At 46.2% G+C, this 22658-nt stretch overlaps 1 protein-coding gene across 1 annotated transcript in view; it reads left to right on the forward strand.

The window, feature by feature from the left end:
* The window catches only part of SART3 (spliceosome associated factor 3, U4/U6 recycling protein), a 542493-nt gene that overhangs the window by 126646 nt on the left and 393189 nt on the right, over window positions 1-22658 (forward strand). Inside the window, exon 4 of the mRNA XM_078667411.1 lies at window positions 7057-7241. Within this exon, the coding sequence (XP_078523537.1) occupies window positions 7057-7241 (185 nt within the window). The remainder of the gene's footprint in view (window positions 1-7056; window positions 7242-22658) is intronic.

The raw sequence follows: 22658 nt of genomic DNA on the forward strand, positions 1-22658 counted from the left end.
CCTCTGAGGACATGGGTAGTGTCTTCAACCTCCGATATTCGATGTTCCGCTTGCGTTACCTTCTCTGATACTTTACGCAGGTCTTGATGGAGCCCGTTAACATCGATTTTGATCTCATTGATCTAGTTCAAGTTTAAAATTTTTAACATTTGTATAGCGCACTACTCACCCAGAGGGTCTCAAGGCGCTTGAGGGAGGGGGTACTTTACTTATCGAATATCCAAGTTTTTAGTTGTTTTCTGAAGGAGAAGTGGTTCTGTGTAAGGCGGAGGTGGGTGGGGAGAGAGTTCCAGGTTTTGGCCGCTAAGTAGGAAAAGGATCTTCCCCCCATGGTGGATCTATGGATGCGTGGAATTGCGGCGAGGGCTTGATTGGACGATCGTAGTTGGCGGGTGGGGGTGTAAAAGGACAGGCGCGTGTTGAGGCATTCGGGTCCTAGGTCGTAGAGGGCTTTGTGTGCGTGGGTGAGGAGACGGAACGTTATTCTCTTGTTGACGGGGAGCCAGTGGAGGTCTTTCAGGTGACCGGAAATGTGAGCTTGGCGGGGGATGTCTAGTATGAGTCTGGCTGAGGCGTTTTGGATGCGTTGGAGTTTTTTCTGTAGTTTGGCTGTGGTTCCGGCGTAAAGGGTGTTTCCGTAGTCCAGTCGGCTTGTGACCAGTGCGTGAGTGACCGTCTTTCTTGTTTCGGTGGGGATCCAACGGAAGATTTTTTTGAGCATACGTAGGATGCGAAGCATGATGATGAGACGGCGTTGACTTGTCTGGTCATCGAGAGGGAAGAGTCCAGGATGAAGCCCAGGTTGCGTGCGTGGTCCGTAGGTATGGGTGCGTTTCCCAGGGCCGGTGGCCACCATGAGTCGTCCCAGGCGGAGGGGGGTGAACCTAAGATGAGGACTTCTGTTTTGTCCGCGTTCAGTTTTAAACGGCTGTTCTTCATCCACTCGGCTACTTCTTTCATCCCTTCGTGTAGGTTGGTTTTGGCGGTGTTTGGGTCTTTGGTGAGGGAGAGGATCAGCTGGGTGTCGTCTGCGTAGGAGATGATGTTGAGGTTGTGTTGGCGCGCGATGGATGCGAGGGGACTCATGTATACGTTGAAGAGGGTGGGACTGAGTGATGATCCTTGTGGTACGCCGCAGATGACTTCGGTGGCCTCTGATCTAAAAGGGGGGAGGTGGACTCTCTGGGTTCTTCGGGCGAGGAACGAGATGATCCAGTCCAATGCTTTTCCTTGTATTCCGACGTTGCTGAGGCGTTGTATGAGGGTGCTATGACAGACTGTGTCGAAGGCTGCGGAGAGGTCAAGTAGGATGAGGGCAGCTGTTTCTCCGTTGTCCAGTAGTGTTCGAATGTCGTCTGTTGCTGCGATGAGGGCGGTCTCGGTGCTGTGTTTGGTTCGGAAGCCGAACTGTGAAGGGTCGAGGGATTTGTTGGATTCGAGGAAGGCGGCGAGCTGACTGTTGACGGCTTTCTCAATGACTTTGGCAGGGAATGGGAGGAGCGAGATGGGGCGGTAGATCTTAAGTTCAGTGGGGTCTGCTGTGGGTTTCTTCAGAAGGGCGCTGAGTTCGGCGTGTTTCCAGCTTTCAGGGAAGGTAGCGGAGTTGAGGGAGCAGTTGATGACGTCTCGGAGATGGGGTGCGATAATGGAGTCTGCTTTGTTGAAAATGTGGTGGGGACATGGGTCGGTTGGCGATCCTGAGTGGATGGAGTTCATCAGGCGGATGGTGTCCTCAGTGGTGATTGGGTTCCAGGCGCAAAGGTTGTTGGAGGGGGCTTTTAGTTCGGAGGTGGGTGGGGTGGACTGGTCTCCGGACTGGTTATCAAGGCTGTTATGTATGTCAGTGATTTTGTTGTGGAAGAATGAGGCTAGGGAGTCGCAGAGGTATTGGGAGGGAGTGATGTCGTTGGTGCCGGCGGTGGGGTTGGTAAATTCTTTGACGATGTTGAAAAGTTCCTTGCTGTTGTAGGCGTTGTTGTCGAGTCGATCCTTGAATGCTGATTTCTTGGTGGATCGGATCAGTTGGTGGTGTTTGCGGGTGGCGTTCTTGAAGGTGGCCAGGTTGTCAATGGTTGGGTTTTTTCTCCAGGCTTTCTCGAGGGTGCGACAGAACTTCTTGGATTTCTTAAGGTCGTCGTTGAACCAGGGGGCTTTTTTGCTACCTTGCTTGATTTGATGTTTTTTCAAGGGTGCTAATTCGTCAGCGCTGTGGGTGATCCATTGTGTGAGGTTGGTGGCTGCAAGGTTTGGGTCCAATGATTTTGCAGGAGGGTTTTGGTGAAGCGATGTGAAGAGTTGGTTGGTGGTAATTTTGTTCCAGTTTCTGCGGGGAATTGGGTGTGGGTGGTTGTGGGTTGAAGTCTTTTTGTAGTTGAAGTGAACACAGCTGTGGTCTGTCCAATGGAGAGCTGTGGTGTGATTGAAGGAGATGTGCTTGCTGGAGGTGAAGATTGGGTCGAGCGTGTGCCCGGCATAGTGGGTGGGGGTGTCAACAAGTTGTTTGATCTTGCCTTCCAGTGCCTCTCTGGTGGATTGGATCGCTTGAAGGAGGACGTTGTTCTTGGGTGGGCCACAAGACCCGGAAAGGGGGGGGGGTCCCCAGCAGGCAGAGGCTTAGCGAACTTATCCATCTTGCCCTGCTTCTGCGTTTTGGTGTCTTTATCCCGTGCCATCTGGAGCCGCCACCCGTGTGGGATGAATTAGCGCAGCTTTTATTGTACCACAGGGCACCCCTCTTCTGGTCACTGCCTGACGATTTCACTTCTCTGTGGCCAGTTGACGACAGTGTCCCTCACTGACTGCTCACCCCCAATTAAAAGTCGCAGCCCCCACCTACTTCCACTATAGGGGCAGAGGGGGGAGAGAAGGGTGGCGGGTGACCTCTCACGACTAGTGCCCAACTGGCGTGCCATTTTCCCTTAGGGCAATACCGGCACCTTCTTTGCTTAGGCCCCTCCTTCTCCGGTGTCACTCTCCTCACAGGTGGGTTGACTCCATGTATAAAGCATCGGGTGCCGATGTGGACACTGTGGAGGCGTGGGCCCCTTCACCTGCCCTGCTGCACACCACCGATCTACTAGTCCGTCCCGGGCCTCCAGGATATGTGAATAGGAAGGAACCTGCCCCCTGCAGTATGGAGCACCTGTCTGTTACACACAAGCGTGAAGGGTGTTTTGTTTGTAAAGTCTTGTCGCTGCGCACCCCCTTCCCCTAATCGCTCACCATATCCCTCACCTCAGTAAATGTATTCGCCGATTTGCACCCCCTCCGTCGTCTCGCGAAATACGTCTAGGTGGGGGGGTTCTCTTCTCCGCTGCGACCGCTCTGGTGTGGCCAAGTCTCTGGTAGATTGCCGAACTTCTCTGCTGTCTACGGGCCCGCCAGCTCACCGCTTCTGTCTCCGGCATCGCGGTACCTTCCTCCGTTAGGATTGTCCGCCTCACATGGGCAGCTGCCCCACCAATGGTGCGGTCAATTTTCTCTTGTTGCACCGCCTCTGCCGTTGGCCGCTCACTTACAGGCCTGACGCTTTCCCCCTCAGTGAGATTCTGCGCCTCGGGCTCACCCTCCGTTGCCTAACTCCTCGCCGCTTTGTGGCGTACTCGGCGGACGGGTTGGGTTCCAGAGGGGACGGGGGACACGGGGAGAAGAGCAGGGACGCCCGCAGTACCTCACAGCGGCTCTCTCGCTCTCTCTCTATCTCCCCACAGTCTTGGTTCAGCCATGGGTCTTGCGTCGATCTATCGCCCTCGCAGCCTCTGTCTTCCCCACTCCGATCGGGCCGCCGCCATTTTGTCTCCAGCCCGGGCTCCACTTCAAGTCGGGCCCCCACGCCTCTTCCGAAGGATTTCTGAAGGCCCGGCCGGCGCATCGGACCATACGTTCCAGCACCGTGCCTGTAAGTTTCTTCCCTCAGTTCGCAGATGTGCATCCAAAAAATGGCAGGATCTCTTGTCGGCAATGAAGATCTGGTCGGACACTTCTACTCCGCCATGCTGCTGGCCACCCTGATGAGAAAAGTTGACCAAATCACTGCCACTTTGAGAGCTTTCCTGGCTCCATGTTCACGAAAGGATTTTCTTCATGGTTCTCTTCCCCTCTGCCTCTGCCTCAGACCTTTCTACAAATGTAGCCCACTTTTTTGAAAGACTGCCTCTACTACCTCCTACATTATAGACTGAGGTGCTCACACTATTGGAACATTCAACTTTGTATGTGGGTTCCTCATTTTTGGAGTTCCCATTTTGGCGGGCAGGCATTTAGGTACATTGGACCTCAAGTAAGGGAACACTACCCCTTTATCTTCAGCAGATGTCAGGCCAATTTGACTTTCTGCTTTAAATGTCTTGCCTGGATATGTAAAAAAACTAAAAACTTTAAAATAAGTAAATGCATATAAACATAGGGTGGCTGTGGGTCTTCCCTCCTCATCCAGTGGTCAGTTCAACTGTCTTTCAGATTTTGCTTACTACCACTACATCAGCAGGCAGTGGGTCAAACTACTTCGGCTATTTGTTCTCTTACACTGTTGTTGACGCCATTTTGACCACTCATGTGCACACCTGCCTACAAGATGTCCACTCTAGTACCAAGGCTCGTGGCCAGTGCTTTACTTTGCCAAATATGTTTTTCTTTTCATTCATAATCATTTTGTTATGGTTTTTTTTCATCCTACTGTCATTAAACTATATCTATTAGCTACAGTCATTTAAATAGTACCTTTCCTTTGCATCAGTAAGAATTATATTTTCCTGTGATACCCATTAAACTTGGAAAGTGCTTTCTGCACCTTCCTATACCTGCATGCTAGAAAACACAGCACTATTCTTTTAAACTTAAATGCATGTTTTTTTCTTAATTTTGTGGTGTATGCTTGCACTAAAAAAATACACACAAATTAACCATTGCACTACCTTGCCAAGACTAGACCAATTGATTTTGCCAATGTCTGTTCTGTGATTGTGTTTGGTTTTTTTCTTAATTTTGTGGCGTATGCTTGCACTTAAAAAATTCACACAAATTAACCATTGCACTACCTTGCCAAGACTAGACCAATTGATTTTGCCAATGCTTGTTCAGCGATTGTGGTTTTTTTTTCTTAATTTTGTGGCGTATGCTTGCACTTAAAAAATACACACAAATTAACCATTGCACTACCATGCCAAGACTAGACCAATTGATTTTGCCAATGCTTGTTCTGTGATTGTGTTTTGAAAAACGAAGAAATCGTTTTGTGGTTCTTGCGTTCTTTAATATGTATTATCTACAAGTAGACAGAGTGAGGAAACATGCACACATGTACAATATATTACACCATCAAAAAGTAGATCACAGAAGTTTGTGCCCTAATATTTTATGTAGCACTTGTCTTTATTAGGTAGCTTTTTTAATCTCACTCCCCTGAGATTCCACGTGAGTGACAGCGTGATATTTTTAAGAATCCTTTTTATGTCTTTTAGGTAATTTGTTTTAGTATGAGCATTCGTGTATTCATGTATCTTGCTTATCCCCATCACAGCTCTGATTTTGTGGAAAAACAATTCAACCTGTGTGTGCTAATTTCTCAGACAGTCGTAAGCAACCACTTTCTCTGGTGGTGCTGCTTGAATGTGGGCATCCCCATCATGCCCTGGTTTCTTTTTAAAGCGCCTGTGTAAAATTATGCAGGCATTCAGCAGCATTTTCACATTCTTGTTATCGAAATCAACTGAATACACTGGTGCCAGTCCATTCACGTTTCATTATTTTTGTAAAGCAACTACATGGTCCTTGCCTTAGAAGCATTAAGATGTGCTCCTGTGGACAAGCTGTTCTATAAAAAATATATATTTTTCAAATAAAGATTATTGAATGCCAGGTTGATTTATAAAAAATAAAAAAGTGTGGCTTCAACCTACAGTATCAGAGCATAGTGACTCTGGAAGCGGTTTAGTCTATAACACCCGACTACTGTGCCACTGAGGAACAGCTTTGGGAGTGCAGTGCTCCCCACTGAACCAGCTATGATCCCATGCATCCAGAGAAAACCTGATAGAGACAGAAAATCACCTCACTAGTTCCCTGTTCTATTATGCTGTAATATTGCTTAGACTCTCCATTTAAGCATTCTGCGGCACTGTGGGGGGACAAAATAAACCGGAAAACTCACTTGCCAGCCCCCCCTCTCATTAGCCCCCACTAGAGACTCTCCCACATCAGGCCAGTGCTAGTGGCTCCAAGCATCAGCTTGTGATGTCTCTGTCACACCTGGAAAGACCCTGCGGTAGGAGCTCCTCAGGCTGTGCATTCTTAGATGGCCCATTGTCGTTTTGATTTCAATAAACAGCCTGTCAGTATGTGTTTATTTTCTTCTTCTTGCCGACTACCAGGCTATAACAAGCACATTAAGGCTGCAGTGGTCCTTTATATGTTGCTTTTGCCTCAGATCAGTCCCAAGCATATGGGGGCTGTATAATCAGTCTGAATTTTTTTTTTTTTTTTTACAATACCCACTAGATGCCCTTGACCACAGGCTCATCGACCGATTGGCCGCCTTGTCTATCCAAACCTGCCTATAGCAACCCCGCTGCACACAGCGAATGCCTGAGGTGCGGTGTAGGTCACTCACGGAAGGTTGAATGTGGGGCCTTAAGCCAACCTCCGCTGCTCTTGGCCAAAAGCATTATGCCGCAGGAGTTGGAAATGAAGTACTTCATAAAAAAACAAAAACAATTGCGTCATTATAGCGGACAAAGAACAATGGTTTGTCCATATATTCTAGCCTATTGGGGTACCTGGATTAGAAAGCACGTCCCTGACTCAAAAAGAACTTCAGATTAAACATTTGGCTAGATTCCTTCTAGATAACGACTATGACACATAAGAGTAGACACTCTGTGTGATGAAGTAGGCAATCCACTAATTTCTTTTTCTTCTGTTTTGTTGGTTGCCTTTCGGTAGTCCATTATTGAAGCATGCTCTTTTGTTCACGAAAAATGCAATGACAATAATGCTTGCATTTATTTAATTAGTAGCACACTTAAAACACTTTCTCATTGGACTGACCCTTATTTCTAGGTCCAGAGATTTGGCTGGAGTTTGCCCAGTATTCCATTGGTGGCATGGGCCAGGAAGGAGGCATAGAGAAGGTTCGTTCGGTGTTTGAAAGAGCAATAACTGCATGCGGTTTGCACATGACAAAAGGATCAACCATGTGGGATGCATACCGCGAGTTTGAGAATGCAATTCTATCAACAATCCAGGTAGGCTTTTGAGCATTTGTATGTAAATCTGTTTGTATATGTAGTAGTTTATTTTACTTTCCAGCTAAATGTTATGGATCTACAATGTCAATTAACCCTCATCACCTTTGCATCCATATGATCATGCATCCATTGCATTAACTTTCACTGGATTGTGTGTGCAGTGGAACGGTTATAAGGTCATTGTGGCCAATCAATGAGCATTTCTTCACCCTTGTTCTTTTCCAACATGTGCGGGATTCTGCTGTGTTTTTACTTATAAGCATAAGTGGAAAAAAATGTGCGTACTTTCCTGAGGCCAGCTTAGGGTTACTAGACAATAGCCTGTGCTTAAGAGTTACTAGACAATGTGTCTGCGAGTTACTAGACCATGTTCTGTTTTTTATACCACTATTATTCCAGGCCCACCAAGTTCAATAGAAGCGTATTCTGAGGCACTTAACTCTCTTGAGGTAATTACTTTAAGGCTTATTCAAGGATGTGTTAATGGGAAGAAACTCCCCCAAAGCAGGTCTTCAAATTTAAACAAATGTCTTGGAATGTGGACTCAAATCGTGCGAAACATGTACAGTAGCACGGTATCAGGGGCCGTAGAAGGGTGCCGAGGGCCGCTCCTCGAACTGGAAGAAACATAAACTACACCCATTCAGGATATGGCTGAATGTGAAGACCCAGGACTAGAGATATGTAGTAATGAACAAAATAACCTGACCGATACTAAACAATTAAGAGGCATAATACAACAACTTAAGACGGAGGGAGCGGCAGGTCCAAACGGGCTTCCCAATGCGCTTTTTAAAAAATGACCCAGATTTCTGGTCGGACCATCTTACGCCGCTCTTCAATCAGATTTATACGCAGGCCAACGTCCCCGATTCCTGGAAGGGAGCATAATCCAACCAATATTTAAACATGAAGATCACTGAAAGCCTTGAAACTACAGATTGATATCTCTAATTGATATCTCTAATTGATATAGAGGCCAAGCTTTACGCTTCTTGTCTCCTAGTCCAGCTTCGAGATTGGATGGACGAAAAGAACATAATTCCCAAGTTCCAAACGGGTTTCAGGCAAGGGATGGGCACAATAACAAATTTGGCCATCTTCGGTAAAAAAGAAAACCCGGCAGTACGCATGTTTTGTTGATATAAAGTAGAAAGTGTCTCTGGGAAAAACTAAACTCATGGTGATTGCCGAGTCCATTACTGAATGCAATAATTGCCTTATATATTGACACCTGGGCAAGAGTGAAATTAGGCGATGGGTGCAGCACAACTTCAAGCATCCATTAGCAGCAAGGTCTAAAAAAAGGCTGCGTCTTAGTGCCAATCCTATTTAATTTGTTTCTCTCCGATATCAGGAAATACATGGAAGCAGCAGATTGTCATCCGCCGAATATGGCCAACGAGCCAATTTCATTTTTACAGTACGCTGACGATATCGTAGTGTTGAGCCAAAGCCCCATTGGATTACAAAGAGTAATAAATAACCTAGTAACCTATTTGGGCCAGGAAAACTTGGAACTTAATAAAGAGAAAACCAAAGTCGTTCGCCTAGTGGACACTAAATAAATTACGTTTAAATGGTCGGTGAAAGGGGCAACGGTGGAAGAGCAAGGGTCCTACAAATATCTTGGCATAACAATAGGGCAGGGCATAACACACAAGGAACATAAATTGGCCATGAAAGCCAAAGCGCATTCGCTAATCTTCTTATACAGATTACTATATAAAAAATTAGATTGCCCAAACCACAACTACCTCTTAAAAGTGATGGTGGGGCAAATTCTGCCCATTCTGTCATATGGCCTAGTCACTTGGTGCAGCAAGGAGGCTGACGTATTAAACGAACTTCAGACGAAGGTTTATAAGGCCGTTTTCAACCTGCCAAAGTCAGCCTTCCCAGCTCAGTCTGGAATTCGGCCTCCAGAATCAGAAATTCCGTGGCATGAGAGGCTTTGTTAAGTTGTCATAAATTCCGCTTCTCCGATCCAGACACAATGAACAGGTTATGATAGGAATAAATTAAGTACCAGAAGGATCAAGAAATACGAACGCATGGGGAAGTTATTTGAGAACATCACTGGCCGACCTGGAAATAGAAACAGCATGGGAAAATATGGCAGATAGAGCATGCATCAGTAAAGCTGTCAATAATGCAGCAAAAAAGAAATTTTTTCTGGAAGATAAAAAGCAACTTCCAAACATCGGCATGGGTGGACTGTCATCAACTCTTATAAATCTTTAAAGCTGTGAGCATATTTAATAGCTCATTTTAGCCGGCAGTTCAAAAAGAGCTACATAGACTATCGGATGGGCTTGCACGATTCAAAAGACCTACAGCCTTCTTGGAAAAACACCCAACAAACCGTGCATAGTCGACTATGTGGCTTTTATAAGGAATCTTTAACTCATCTATTATGTGTATGCCCAGTAGTTATGGACCTGAGGATACAATATTTAAAATTCATTTTTAACTAACTGAATATTCGCACGTGCAGGCAAGCCGTGATACTCTGGTTGGATGGTTCCTCTATAATCATGGCCTGCTGGGGAGTAAAATACCTGGCAGAGGTAAGAAAACGTTTACGGCAAGCCAACCCGGAGGAAAACAAAGAAGTATTACTGACCAGGCATGGGCCCAGCTGACTCATCTGTGTAATAAATGGACAGAATGTAACACTTATTAAGAGATTATTTAGTTAGTCAGACCATAGAAGTTGGTTTTAAAATACATTTTACACTTTACTGTATAACTGCACTTTCTTCCCTGACCCTGCGATTTTTCAGGGCTTTTTTAATTAGCCAGCTGGTTGAAATTTTACATTGTGTTGACTCACGGATAGTATGTTTTTCATGTTACCATTCACTTGAGTGTGAGTGACTATTTAACAGTAAGCTCTAAAGCACTATCATGGTTCTAGCAATGAAAACAATGTATTCAGTCAATATCTCTATAATGCACTTCATAACATTTTAATGCCGATAGTCAAGCACCTGCACTTTAGCTAAACAACCAACGCGATCCCATCAATGTTGTGTGGTTTTTATTGTGAATGTAAAGATATATTTTTATTTTTTGGGAAATTTGTAAAGATTTTAATTAATCATACAATGTTATGTTATGTGTGTTTTATGGGCTCCTATATAGCGTGTGGCTCACCCGGGGGCATCTCAACGCTTACCTATGAGATAACATGAAGCAAGTCAGGATGAAAATTTCTCGAGAAAGAACAAAGTTAAAACAAGAAAGTTTTAAGTTGCTTTCTAAAAACCATGTAGGACCTGGATTTACGCAAGGCCTCTAGTAGGGATTTCAAGTATTTGGGAGCAATGTATGAAAATGCTCTGCCACCTGTGCGAGTTAAACGAATACACGGGAACTTCAAAAGAGCCAATGAGTTAGATCTTAGATTACATCCGGACACCTGCTTGGAAAGCTTTTTTTGCAGTTAACTTAAGTGCTTTAAAAGAGAGACAACCGATCTTAAAAAAAGATCTTTTTTTTCACTGGGAGCCAGTTCAGTTCTCTAAGTAAGGGAAGAGATGGGGATCCTGGGGGGTGATTTAATACCATCCTTGCTGCAATGTTTTGGATCACTTGAAGTTTAGTCAGCGTGGTCTCACCTACCAACAGCGCGTTCCCATAGTAGAGCCGACTCATAACCATTGCATGGACTACTGTTCTGTGGTGTTCTAATGGCAAGTAGGGAAGTATTCTATGTAAAAGACGGAGGCTATAGTAGCAAGCCCCTAAAATATTTTTTATGTTATCTTTCATAGTGAGATTATGATCCAATTGTATTCCTAAACTTTTTACTGAGGAGGTGGGGGTAGGGGCTTCACCCAGCTGGGAGGGCCACCAGTCAGCTGACCAGGAGTGAACGGCTCTACCAAGGAGCATAAGCTTTTCTGTGGAATTGGAACCAAATGGAAATAGCAGCTGTGTATCGTCGGCATACAAGACTATCTCGAAGCCGAATGGTTGAACGATCTTGGCTAGAGGAGCCATATACACGTTAAAAAGCGTGGGGCTTAGGCACGAGCCCTGAGGCACACCCTTGTCCAGCAAAGATTTTTGAGATGTAAACGGACCCAGAATAGTGGTTTGCCATCTGTCGGTTAAGAAGTTTCTCAGCCACTGCAGGGCCACGCCCCTGATACCGCACTTGTGTAATCTCTCTGCCAGCAGTCGATGAGAGATAGTATTGAATGCTGCAGAGAGATCCAAGAGGATCAGTATCATGGATCCTCCGGCATCAAGAGTTAGTCTCAGTGAATCGGTGACAGCCAAAATGGCCGTCTCTGTGCTGAAGCCCGGGCGAAAGCCCGACTTTGAAGGGTCGAGAATGTCGTTAAGTTCTAAATACTGGCTAAGTTGTTTGTTTATTACTGATTCCAGCGTTTCACAGAGCAAGGGCAGCATCGATATTGGTCTGTAACTTCTGAGCACCTGGGGGTCTGCAGTTGGTTTCTTTAGGATGGGACGAACGTAGGCTTCCTTCCAAGTAGCCAGGATAAGACCAGTCCGAATAGAAGAGTTAAAAAATGTTTGTATTGCAGAAGCACAAGTTGGGGAGAGGAGGGCCATAATGCTGAGGGAGCATAGGTCGGCCGGTGAACCTGATTTCGCTGCCAACAATAAATTGTTTGTATCCTCAAGCGAAATGGTCTCAAACTGATTGAGGTGACAAGTGGTGGATGTAAGAGAATTGGCCAGATTCATAGTAAGTCTGGAGTTGTTAACTCTCGTGGCAGGGAAATTAGCTACAATAAACTATGACTTGACTTGAATGTGCAACACAGTGCAACAAGTGGTCTATGAACCTAAGAAATACCATGAAGGGGCCTGCCAGTTTATGAAAATTATAAACTTCGCACCACTCTCTCACACATGGAAACACTTCCCACATAGGATCAAACAAAGATCATGCATTTACAACCACACAACCAACAAGGTTTTGCATGCTACCCATGTGGGCAAACTCTTCAGTGCCCCAAATGGAGGTAGTAAGCACTATATAAATGTGGCAATACAGTACATAGTAAATAACACCCAGTGTTCAGCCAATGTTATAACTCCCAAAAGATTCAGAATTGTATTAATTTATTTTAAGTAATTGATCAGTTAATGTAAGATACACGGATAAAACCACAATGTGCTAGCACCTTTAGGTGCACCAAACCAACTACATTTTCTGCAATGCTGTTCACAAGGATCTACGATTTGGTAAACTCAGAACTTCAGGACTCATCTGATATGAGCATACATCTGAGTCTACTGAAGTCCAGTCCTGTTCATCATTCTGTAAATGTGTACATGCTCAGCTTTCAACAAAGGCTTTCTACAGGCTTACCCATCTCAAAGGATAAGGCCACCTGCTGCTAGATGTCACACAAATGAAACTAAGTAAGTCTATGCTCAATCCCTGGTAATGTGGCAAAAAGTAGTTGGGCTTAAATCAAAGGCAATGTCTAAATTATTTAAGCCTTCACATTAGAAAGAGTCACACAAAACACAGAGAAATTCCACAACCAGTCTTAAAAGAAAGAGGAAAGGTTTGTGAGCAAAACTAATACCAAAATGACAAAAACCTTATTAGGGAAACCAGAAATACAAAATGTTTAAGATTTAAGTGACAATAGCACCATCAAGAACAAAGTGCTACTTATAGTCTATGGGAGTCCTAGATAGACACCTGGGTGTGATTTGAGGCCAACCGCGATGGACCCCAGGTTGGATACATCAAATGGATTGGTAGTGGTGAAAGTCTGAAAGTCAAAAAGGTTGAAAAAGGTTTTTAAGAACCAACACAGAAAAGGACTTTGTCACTTTTTGAGATGAAAAGTTCTTGAGCGTGCCACTCTATTCTGTAGAAGCGTGGATGGTGACTACGGAAACACTGGCTGAGCTGAGGTTTCTCTTGGGAGCATGGAAGGAGAGGCGGTTCTTGAGGTATTGTGGTCCGATGTGGAGGGCCTTAGGCGTGCGTTAGCAGCTTGAAAGTTATTCTTCTTTCGACGGGGAGCCGGTGGAGGTCGCGGAGGTGTTTGGTGAAGTGGTTGTTCCATGGGATATCGAAGATTAGTCTGGCTACGGCGTTCTGGGTGGTCTGGAGTTTGCAGAGGAGTTTTTGTTGATTCCGGCATAGAGGGCGTTGCCGGAGTCCAGTCTGCTGGTGTTGATTGCATGATGAGTCCAGTATGATGCCGAGGTTATGTGCATGGTCTGTCGGGGTGAGTTTCCAAGGGTGGGGGGCCACCAGGTGTCATCCCATGCGGAGGGGGTGGAGCCGAGGATAAGGACTTCTGTTTTCTCTGAATTGAGTTTCAGGTAGCTGTTCTTCATCCAGGTTGCGACGGCTTTCATCCATTCTTGGAAGTTGTGTCTGGTGATGTAGGGTTCCTTGGTGAGGGAGAGGATGAGTTGGGTGTCATCGGCATAGAAGACTATGTTGAGCCCATGGTTTCCGACGATGGTTGCGATGGGGGCCATGTAGACATTAAAGAAGGTGGGGCTGATCCTTGGGGTACTCCGCATCTGGTCTCTATTGGTTCTCAGAGGAAGAGCAGGAGTCTTATTGTCTGTGTTCTTCTGTGAGAAATTAGCGTATCCAGTCTAGGGTCATTCCTTGAATGTCTGCGTAGTGGAGTCTGGTGGCTAGTATGCGGTTGATGACTGTGTTGAATGCTGCTAATAAGTCCAGGATGATGAGGGCTGCCGTTTGGCCTTGGTCAAGGAGGGTGCGGATGTAGTCTGTGGTAGCGAGGAGGCCGGTCTTGGTGCTGTGGTTGCTGCATAATCCGGATTGAGAAGTGTCTAGGATGTTGTTGGCTTCGATGAAGTAAGCTAGCTGAGGGTTGCCAGCCTTTAATTACCTTGGCTGTGAAAGGAAGCAGCGAGATGGGCCTCAAGTTCTTAGGGTCCCTCTGACCTACGGGGGGGTTTCTTTAGGAGGGGTTTGACTTCGGCACGCTTCCAGTTGTCGGGGAATGTGTCGATCTCGAGGGAGCAGTTAATGGTTCGACGTAACTCTGGTGCGATGGCTGTGGTGACCCTGATGGAAGATTTGTGGTGGGCAGTGGTCTGAAGGTGCTCCGGAGTCTATTCTCTTCATGGTCTTTCGGTTGTTTTCTGTCGTTAGTGGGGTCTAAGTAAGTAGGGTCTGTTGGGTGGCATCGCTGGGTTTGGGGGTTGACATGGTGCAGAGGTCTTGGCCATCGAAGTTGTCTTAGCGCGTCTTAATCTTGAGGTGAAGGAAGGAGCTGAGTCTGTTGTAGAGGTTTTGGGAGGGAGGGACATCTGTTGTTTTGCTGTTGGGTTTGGCAAATTTCTGTATGATGGAGAAGAGTTCATTGGAGTAGTGGGCGTTGGAGAGGATTCTGCCTTGGAGGACATTTTTCTCTGTGAATTTGATGAGTTGGTGGTGTGCCGTGGTGGCTGTTTTGGAGGTGGTGCATGTTTCCAGAGTTTTAATGTTTCTCCACGTCTTTTCCAGTTGTCGGCAAGAGTGCTTGGATTATTGGAGGGTTGTGGTGAACCAGTTTGCTTTCTTGTTGTGTCGATTTGTAGTCTTCTGGAAGGGGGGGCCGAGTGTGTTGGTGCAGTTGGTTATCCATTGGTGGAGGTTGCTTGCCGCAGTGTTGGCGTGTGTCGTAGTTGTGGGTGGAGTGCAGATGTGGCCGGATGTGAGGTGTTCTTCTGAAACTATGTTCCTGATTCTGTGTGGGAGGCAGCTTGCATGCTTGTGAGCGGTGGGTTTTCTGAACGAGAAATGGAAGCAGTGGTGGTCAGTCCAGAGCAGTTCCATGGTGTGGCTGAAGAAGATGCTGTGCAGACGGAGTTGAGTGTGTTTCCTGCTGTGTAAGTGGGGTTGGAGACAAGTTGCTTCAGTCCTATGTTGGTGAGGTTCTCTAGGAGGGCGGTGGTGTTGGTTTTGTCGTGGTTGTCCAGGTGGAAGTTTAGGTCTCCTAGTAGTATGTAGTCTGTGGAGACAAGGCCGTGGAGTGCGATGAGGTTTGTGAGGACCTTGGTGAATGGGTGGTGGGGGCCAGGCGGTCTGTAGACGAGGGTTTCGCGGAGCGTTGTTCTGGGGTTGGTCTGGATCTGAAAGTGGATGTGTTCCATGGGGGGGGCGAGGGGGAGGTGAGACGTTGGTCGAGTCGTGGTTGTTGTGCGGAGGTAGCTTTTGAGGATGATTGCGAGGCCTCCCCCTTGGCGGATGGGATGGTCTTTTCTCAGGATCTGGTATCCATTGGGGATGGTGGTAGCGATGTCAGGTGTGGAGCTAGTGTTGGTCAGGTCTCTGTGAGGAAGGCGACGTCGGGCGTGTGAGTGTTGAGGAGGTCCCAGATTTCTATGGCATGACTGTGCAGGGAGCGCAGGTTGAGGAGGATACAGTTCAGTGGTTTGTGTGCGCTGGCATCCAGTGGTCTGTGGGCTACTGCTGTGGTCTGGAGGTGGGTGAAGGTGCGGTGGCAGGGTCAGTAGAACAGGCCTTGTGTGGTGCTCGGCGCCTAGAGCTGGCAATTGTTTTTGAGACTGGGGTTGGGAGCGTTAAGGCTGCTTTGTTTGTAACGGTGAGGGGTAGGTGGACCAAGGTCCCTGGCTCTGGTCGGGTCGCCGTTAAGTAGGGGCAGGGGGAGGGCGATCAGCTAGGAGGTGGGAGTGACATGCTGGGGGGAGGGGCTGCGGGGCCAACCGCGGTGGGGAGCCTTGGGTGTTGCTCAGCGTCAAGAGCTGGCAGTTGTTTTTGCGTCCGGGGTTGAGCGCCTGGAGGGTACTGTGGTTGTAAAGGCGGGGGTAGGGGTACCAGGGTCCCTGGCGCTGGTCGGGTCACCGGTAAATAGGGGTCAGGGGGAGAATGATCAGCTGGGAGGCGGGAGCGGCACGCTGGGGGGGAGGGGCTGCGGGGGCCACAGCAGCGGGGAGCACGGAAAGAGGGAGCAAAAGAGAGGAAAGGGGGAAAAAAAGGCAAAAGAGGCAAAAGAGAAAAGAGGCAAAATAGAACAGAGGACACAGAATGGAGTGGAATAGCAGGGTGCTCTTCCACTAGACCACCAGGTATGAGGTGCAGGCAGGAGCCTGCGGGTGGAGGAGGGCCTCAAACACCTACCTAGCAAGGAGCTCGGGCTGAAGGGCAGTCCTCAACGGTGGAGCTTCACAGGGAGAACAGTGACACTGAACAGGAAGGTCAGAGGTCTTGCTCTTGCACTTTCCAACATGACAACTTGGTGAGTGTGCACCATTCTTATCCTTCCCAGTACCCCAAGGAACATGCACCTGCCCTAATTTGCCCCAGAGCGATAAAGCACATTTTCTACATTAACACAGTCTTATGAATGCTTCCTTCCCCAGTACCCCAAGGAACATGTCCCTGCCCTCATTTGCCCCAGAGCGATAAAGCACATTTTCCTCATTAACACAGTCTTATGAATGCTTCCTCCCCTGTTGGCGGTGGATGTTCCCCTGATTCTCAAACCTTTACGGTTCTTTCATTGAAGGAGCAGTTAGACTATATTACCAAACTTGTGTTTCCATTAATTTGTACAGCCTTGCATCAGACAGATTGAGTCATACATATCTTCATATCTAATTAGATACATTTCTTCGAATCCCTATTGACTGTTTGAATCCGAACTTTCAAGCTCTCAAAGCTTCACGAACGGCACAATGCGTCCTTATTGGTTAGCATTGGCCAAATGGCTTAATGTTGTAGATAATGAAGGGTGTTAAACTATTTTTACTTTAACTGAACTTTGGAGATACTAGAGAGAGAGAAATCAAGGTAAGTAGCTTAGTTACTTAGAAGTAAAGGGAAACTTTAAATTGGGAATCCTGGACTTCTAGCTTTTGCTTAAAGCAGCAAGCTTCTCTGAGGAAATGTGGCTAAGTATTTTAGTAGCATTGAAGCAACATTACAAAATGGCATTTCGTGCATAATTTAGTAGGTAAAGTTGCAGGTGTGTAAAATGTAGAAAATGTGATGATCAGCTTGACACCTAAGCAACAAGCGTTGGCAAAGCCAATAGGTCTTGACCATGAAACCTACTTGCTTTGCCAATGATTTTCTCTCTTCAATGGCCTCTGCAAATGCATGGTTTACATCTTTGAGTGTGTATAGTTAGATTTTAAAAACCCTGTTCAAAGAAGGCCTCCGGATGTGTATGCAGCCATGGATTGCCAGCTTGAAATAGTTAAAACATTTTAGCACAGAAGGTGGTGATAAAAGCACAAGAAGGTGGCAGGGGCATGCAGCGATTTAAGGGGGAGGGGGTAATAAAAAAAGATGTAATGTGGAAAAGTAAATTTTGCCATGTTCTGTGTCCCTACGTGTTCCCCATCTTATGTTATATGTGCATGATTAATATGCATATGTATTCCCCATGATCGATTAAAGACGCAATTACAGTTGTGTCCACCTCTAGTATGCCAGTTTCTAGTTCTCGTGAAAGCTACGAGTATTAGGCCTATGTAAAGTTACGTTGCCACGTTTCTCAGTGTGCACGTTATTTCATTGTAAAGTCCCCGTTTCTAGGCCTCAAAAGGGCCCGGACACCAGATTCAGCTCCTGTCTCCTGAACCCTCGCTGAGGAGCGATACAGCCCCCACCTGTATCCCTGACCCTTCACTTACTTCCTGCCTCACAGTGCCCGGCTCGGCCTGGCTCTGCCTGTCAGTCTGCCAAGAGTATGTTATGATTCTAGTTATCAGTCCAGCTCTCCTTCTCTGCATTCCTAAAGCTACTGAATCGCATCAATAGTTTCAGTCATCGTCTAGCCTTTACGTCTCCATGTAAGAGAAATACTGTATTTATGGTCAGTTAATATTCCTCAACACGCACTACATGTAGAATAATGCATGCACCAGTCTTAGTGTCTGTTAGCCTTTGCCCTGATAACTTTTGGATTCTATCAACATGTTCTCTAAACATCAGATACCAGATAGTGTTTAGGTACATGTCGCTCTGACTCTCCAGACTTTCGTCTCTTCTTCTAGCGCAGAAGTCATAGCCCCCAGCTTCTCCCTGGTAACACGTCATTGTCAGTTTGCGCGCACCACTAGGTTAGAGGTCCCGGCTCCTTCGGTAGCCCCCTCCATGTTTCCGCCCCATTTATGACATATTCCGTTACGTTTACATCACATGTCTATGTTCACGCCTCTTGTTACACCTACTTTCTGCCTTATCTTTCGCGACTGCTACAGGCCCTGCCCACTGCTACGCCTATTGTATTGAACATCATGTATTTTGTTTAACTATATATGCTTGTGCACGGTTATTAAAAGTTGCTAGCCATCCCAGATCTTGCCCGTGCAGGTTGTCCTGTTCCTGTCCTTTATGCTGTATTAAACCTGCAAACTCCTACTACCTCGAATCTTGACTCTTATTTATTGAGCTATCTGTTATTGTATATCCAGTCAAAAATAGAGGTATTATTTATTTATTTACCACATAATGGCGCCCGAATAGGGACTTGCCCTTTCCCCACGCGCCGGAGAAGCCACGCAAGCCCCCTGATACTCTGCAGCCGTGACGGAACCATACCGTGCACGTGCAGATATTTCTGCTTCAAGTATCCCTCAGGCCCACGGAGGAGACGGAGGTTGCGGTCCAGCATCCAGACGAGGCGGTGGAGGAACGCGGCGAGTCCCGACCAGAGCCCAAGCCGAGAGTCCAAGGTCCGAGGTATCCGGAGGCCCACCCGTAACAGAAGTCCGAAGTTCGTCCGTCCGTCCGTCGTCGTAGCAGTCCAGTCCAGTCCGAGGCCTTCCGTTCTTGCTGCCCGGTGAGTACCGTTGCTGGGGTAGTATCTAGACAGGGTCAATTGTATTGTCTCTGGTCCGTGGGTTTGGGTACGCAGATCCAACACGAAGTGTCCACTTAGGTGGATGCGGGTCCTGACGTGTCTCTTTATGAGACCGGTAAGTTTCGTACTGTTTTAGCAGTGCATCTAGTTTCTGTTCTAGTCCGTTCTGTTCTCGAGAAATTCATGTATTCTGTTTTCAGTATTCCAGGTAGTGTTTTGTCAGAACTGTTATTTTAAATGTCATTCATGTATTTCAATGTCGTGGTATGAAAGTGGTGTATCTTCAGTAATTATCGTGTTCATTGCGTATTGTATTGTGTCTAGGCTCCAGCCCAGTCATGCCATTGTTTTCCAAGTTACGTCAGTTAAAAACTAGAAAAGGTCTGTTAGAAGAAGCAGTTCCTGTCCCGCCTAGGGACAGTCCAGGTCATATTATGTATCAAAAGCATGGCATAAGTGCCATATTATATCTAGACTTGTGGGTGGAGTACACCAAACAGTTAGAAGAGAAATATAGATGGCCCGTATCGGGTACATGGGATGCCGAGTGCATCATGCGAGTAGAAGAAGCATTATGGAAAAAGAAAGCCAGACAGTCACAGAAAGATGCCATCGAGTTATGGCGCAAAGAATCTCATAAAAGAACCGAAAAAGAAATCAGAAAGTCAGAATTAAGTAGAGAATCCTTAGAAAAAGCCCAAGAAAAGGAACTAATCGAAATAGGTGAACGAGTTAAAACCGAACAGTCAGACAGGCAGAGAAATGCCCTTATTAAGGGTATGTACCCTCTTCTTGCCGAGGGCTTGCCAAAAGCAACCCCGGAAGCATCCAGTAATTTTCCGCCACCTTTAGTTCCGACCAAGCTACGTCACAAACCGACCGCAGCTGATATTTTTCTCTCGTCCTATTTGGACGACACAGTCCCAGAATATGCAAATCCTGTTCCACCAGCTCCTGTAAATAATGTAATTCATGGTCCTCCAGTCACCGGGGCACCTGTTGCAGTACCTGTTACGGTACCCCCGGTCCAGCCCGCAGTACAAATTCCCGCCACATCAGTCACTCTGCCAGCACGAAGAGTATCAGTCGACGATTCCAGTTTAGGGGCCGCGGGAGGAGGTCCTCCTGGTACCCCGCCGCCAAGTAGACGTCTAGGGGCAGTCGAGTTACATGAACGTGCGTTACAGCGTACGCCTAAATATAAGTCCATTGCAGAAATCAGGCGACTTCTTACTGAATGCTGTTATGATCCAGTCCCAGGCGAGGATAGTATGGTTATATATTCCGTACGTATAAGGCAGGTGTCCGAGTATTTGGTCACCCTACCGAATATGAAAGAAGATCTAGACAGAATGTATCGTTTCATTCGTACTGGAGACGATCCAGAAAGTATCGGTGAAGTCATGTCTCTCAGAAAATCTGAGATCCAGTTCATGCTATTAAAGTTTCTGATCAATTGTTTAATTAGGGAACAAGATTCCCCGACTAAAGATCCGAACGAAATGAAAATTCTGACAAAGTGGAGTGATAATATAGCCGAGGGTAAGCACAAGACACTCAATAGTATAGAGAGTATGTACAAGAAAATACGTAAAGAAATAATAAGGTTACACGAACAACGCAAAGAAGCTCTAGGAAGCGAGAAAGAAAATGACTCTTCTACTGAAGAGGTAGACGACGAGAATACCGCCAGAATAGCGTATGTAGGTAAACCTAGATTTCCAGACCGACAGTCACGCCTAGAACACAAGAAAGTTTTTCCTCTTCCAGCACCAGAACAAGGTTCTCTAGAACAAGTATTTCAAGCTACCGATCACATTCTGAAATCACGAATCGGTTATAGTGAACTTAGTACCATGCATGAACAAGAACTAGCCCGATCAGCAGTCCGATGGATTACTGATTCTACCACTTTTCCAGACGAAATAGTGGCACAAATGTTTCTGAAACTGCCCCCAGCCGAGCAGCGACTGGTGGGTATGTATATGATTCAGCACCTCATTACATTGTATGAGGGTCAACATTCTGATCCAGGTCCGTTACATGATGTCCTGAACGAGTTACTCCAGTATAGATGGAAAGGTTTAGGTACCGATTTAATTAGTGTCATTCTAGAACAGCGCCACAAATATAGAACGTTTTTGAACACACATTTTGTTCATGTCTCACCTCCAGAAAGTAAACCGTTTTACATAGACAGACAGCATCCGTTACGAGAAGTACACCCAGTTAGGACAGCGGGTGGTGAAATGCAACGAGTATTTGTTTACACCCCAGTTACAAAGATGGAACTCTTAGAGATGAAGAAGTTAATTCCCTGTCACGATAAAGATCCAGCAGGGTTCCACCGTGAATTAAAAGACATGCTCCGTATGGGAGAATACACGTATCCAGATATTATTAAAATGTTAAAAGTCCTGTTGCCTGCGGGCATATACGAAAAACTCAAGGAAAAGGATTGGGAGGTGGGAGAGAAAAAGATCGATTGGACAGCTCTAGAAGCTGAAGATAAGATACGAGTACCAGGTACCGGTCTTGGAGATAAATGTAAAGAATTACCAGAATTATTGATACAAGTTTTGCCTAGATTATTAGCCACTAAAAAGGAAGACTGGGATGCAATCTCAGCCTGTAAACAGAAACAAGACGAAGACACTAGTGATTTCTATTCTAGATTCGAGAAATGTTTTAGCATCAACAGTGGTTTGAAGACGAGTAGTGAGTCATACCCTCATCTTTTTGTTACTAAACTAGTCGAGAATTCAAGTCCACAAGTTAAAAATCGAGTTTTGAAAGTCGAGAGTACCTGGCAAGCTAATACTCCGTCCCAAATGCTCCAGATGCTCCAGTACCACCAGAATAGAATCAGAGAAGAGCAAGAACACGAGAGAAGACGTATGAAAGACACAAAAATGAAAGTACTAGTTGCACAATCTGTTCCTCAAGACAGTCAGAAGAGGGGTCCGAATCAAGCCAGTCATCCTGCAGCTCCCGTTAAAGGGACATGCAATTATTGTAAACAGCCAGGTCATTTTATAAACGAGTGTGCAGTTCTGAAACACAATATAGCCACTGGTAAAACTAAAGAAAGACCACGTCCGCCTCGACAAGAACAAGTTGCACAGACTTCTCAGCCACAGAATGCACAACAGACAGTTCCAGCACCGCAGCCTATCGCTGCAACACAGCATGTTACACAGCAGATGTACCAGTATGCACAGTCCGAGTATCCAGAGTATCAAGCGTATTCATGAAACAGCCTAGAGAGGGAGGTAGGCTTGCCTCTCATCGAGATTCCTGTAGATCAAGAAGGTCCCTATGTACATAGTCAAGTATTGGGGAAAGACAGAAAGTTTTTGATTGATACAGGGGCAAGTAGGACGACTATTAGTCACGACGAGGTTCCAGGGGCTCCGCTCTCAGGCTCTAGAAATGTTTCCCTTGGATTTTCAGGAAAACCTATTGTAAACGAGATATCAAAGCCAGTTACTCTAGAAGTTGGTCCATTGTCCCGAACTACTGATCTATTACTTACGAAGTCATGTCCAGAAAATTTGTTAGGCATTAAGACACTGAAAGAATTAGGTGCAGTTATTTGTTGTTCCCCAGA

Source organism: Lissotriton helveticus, chromosome 11, assembly GCF_964261635.1.
Source record: "Lissotriton helveticus chromosome 11, aLisHel1.1, whole genome shotgun sequence".
Taxonomy (NCBI): Eukaryota; Metazoa; Chordata; class Amphibia; order Caudata; family Salamandridae; genus Lissotriton; species Lissotriton helveticus.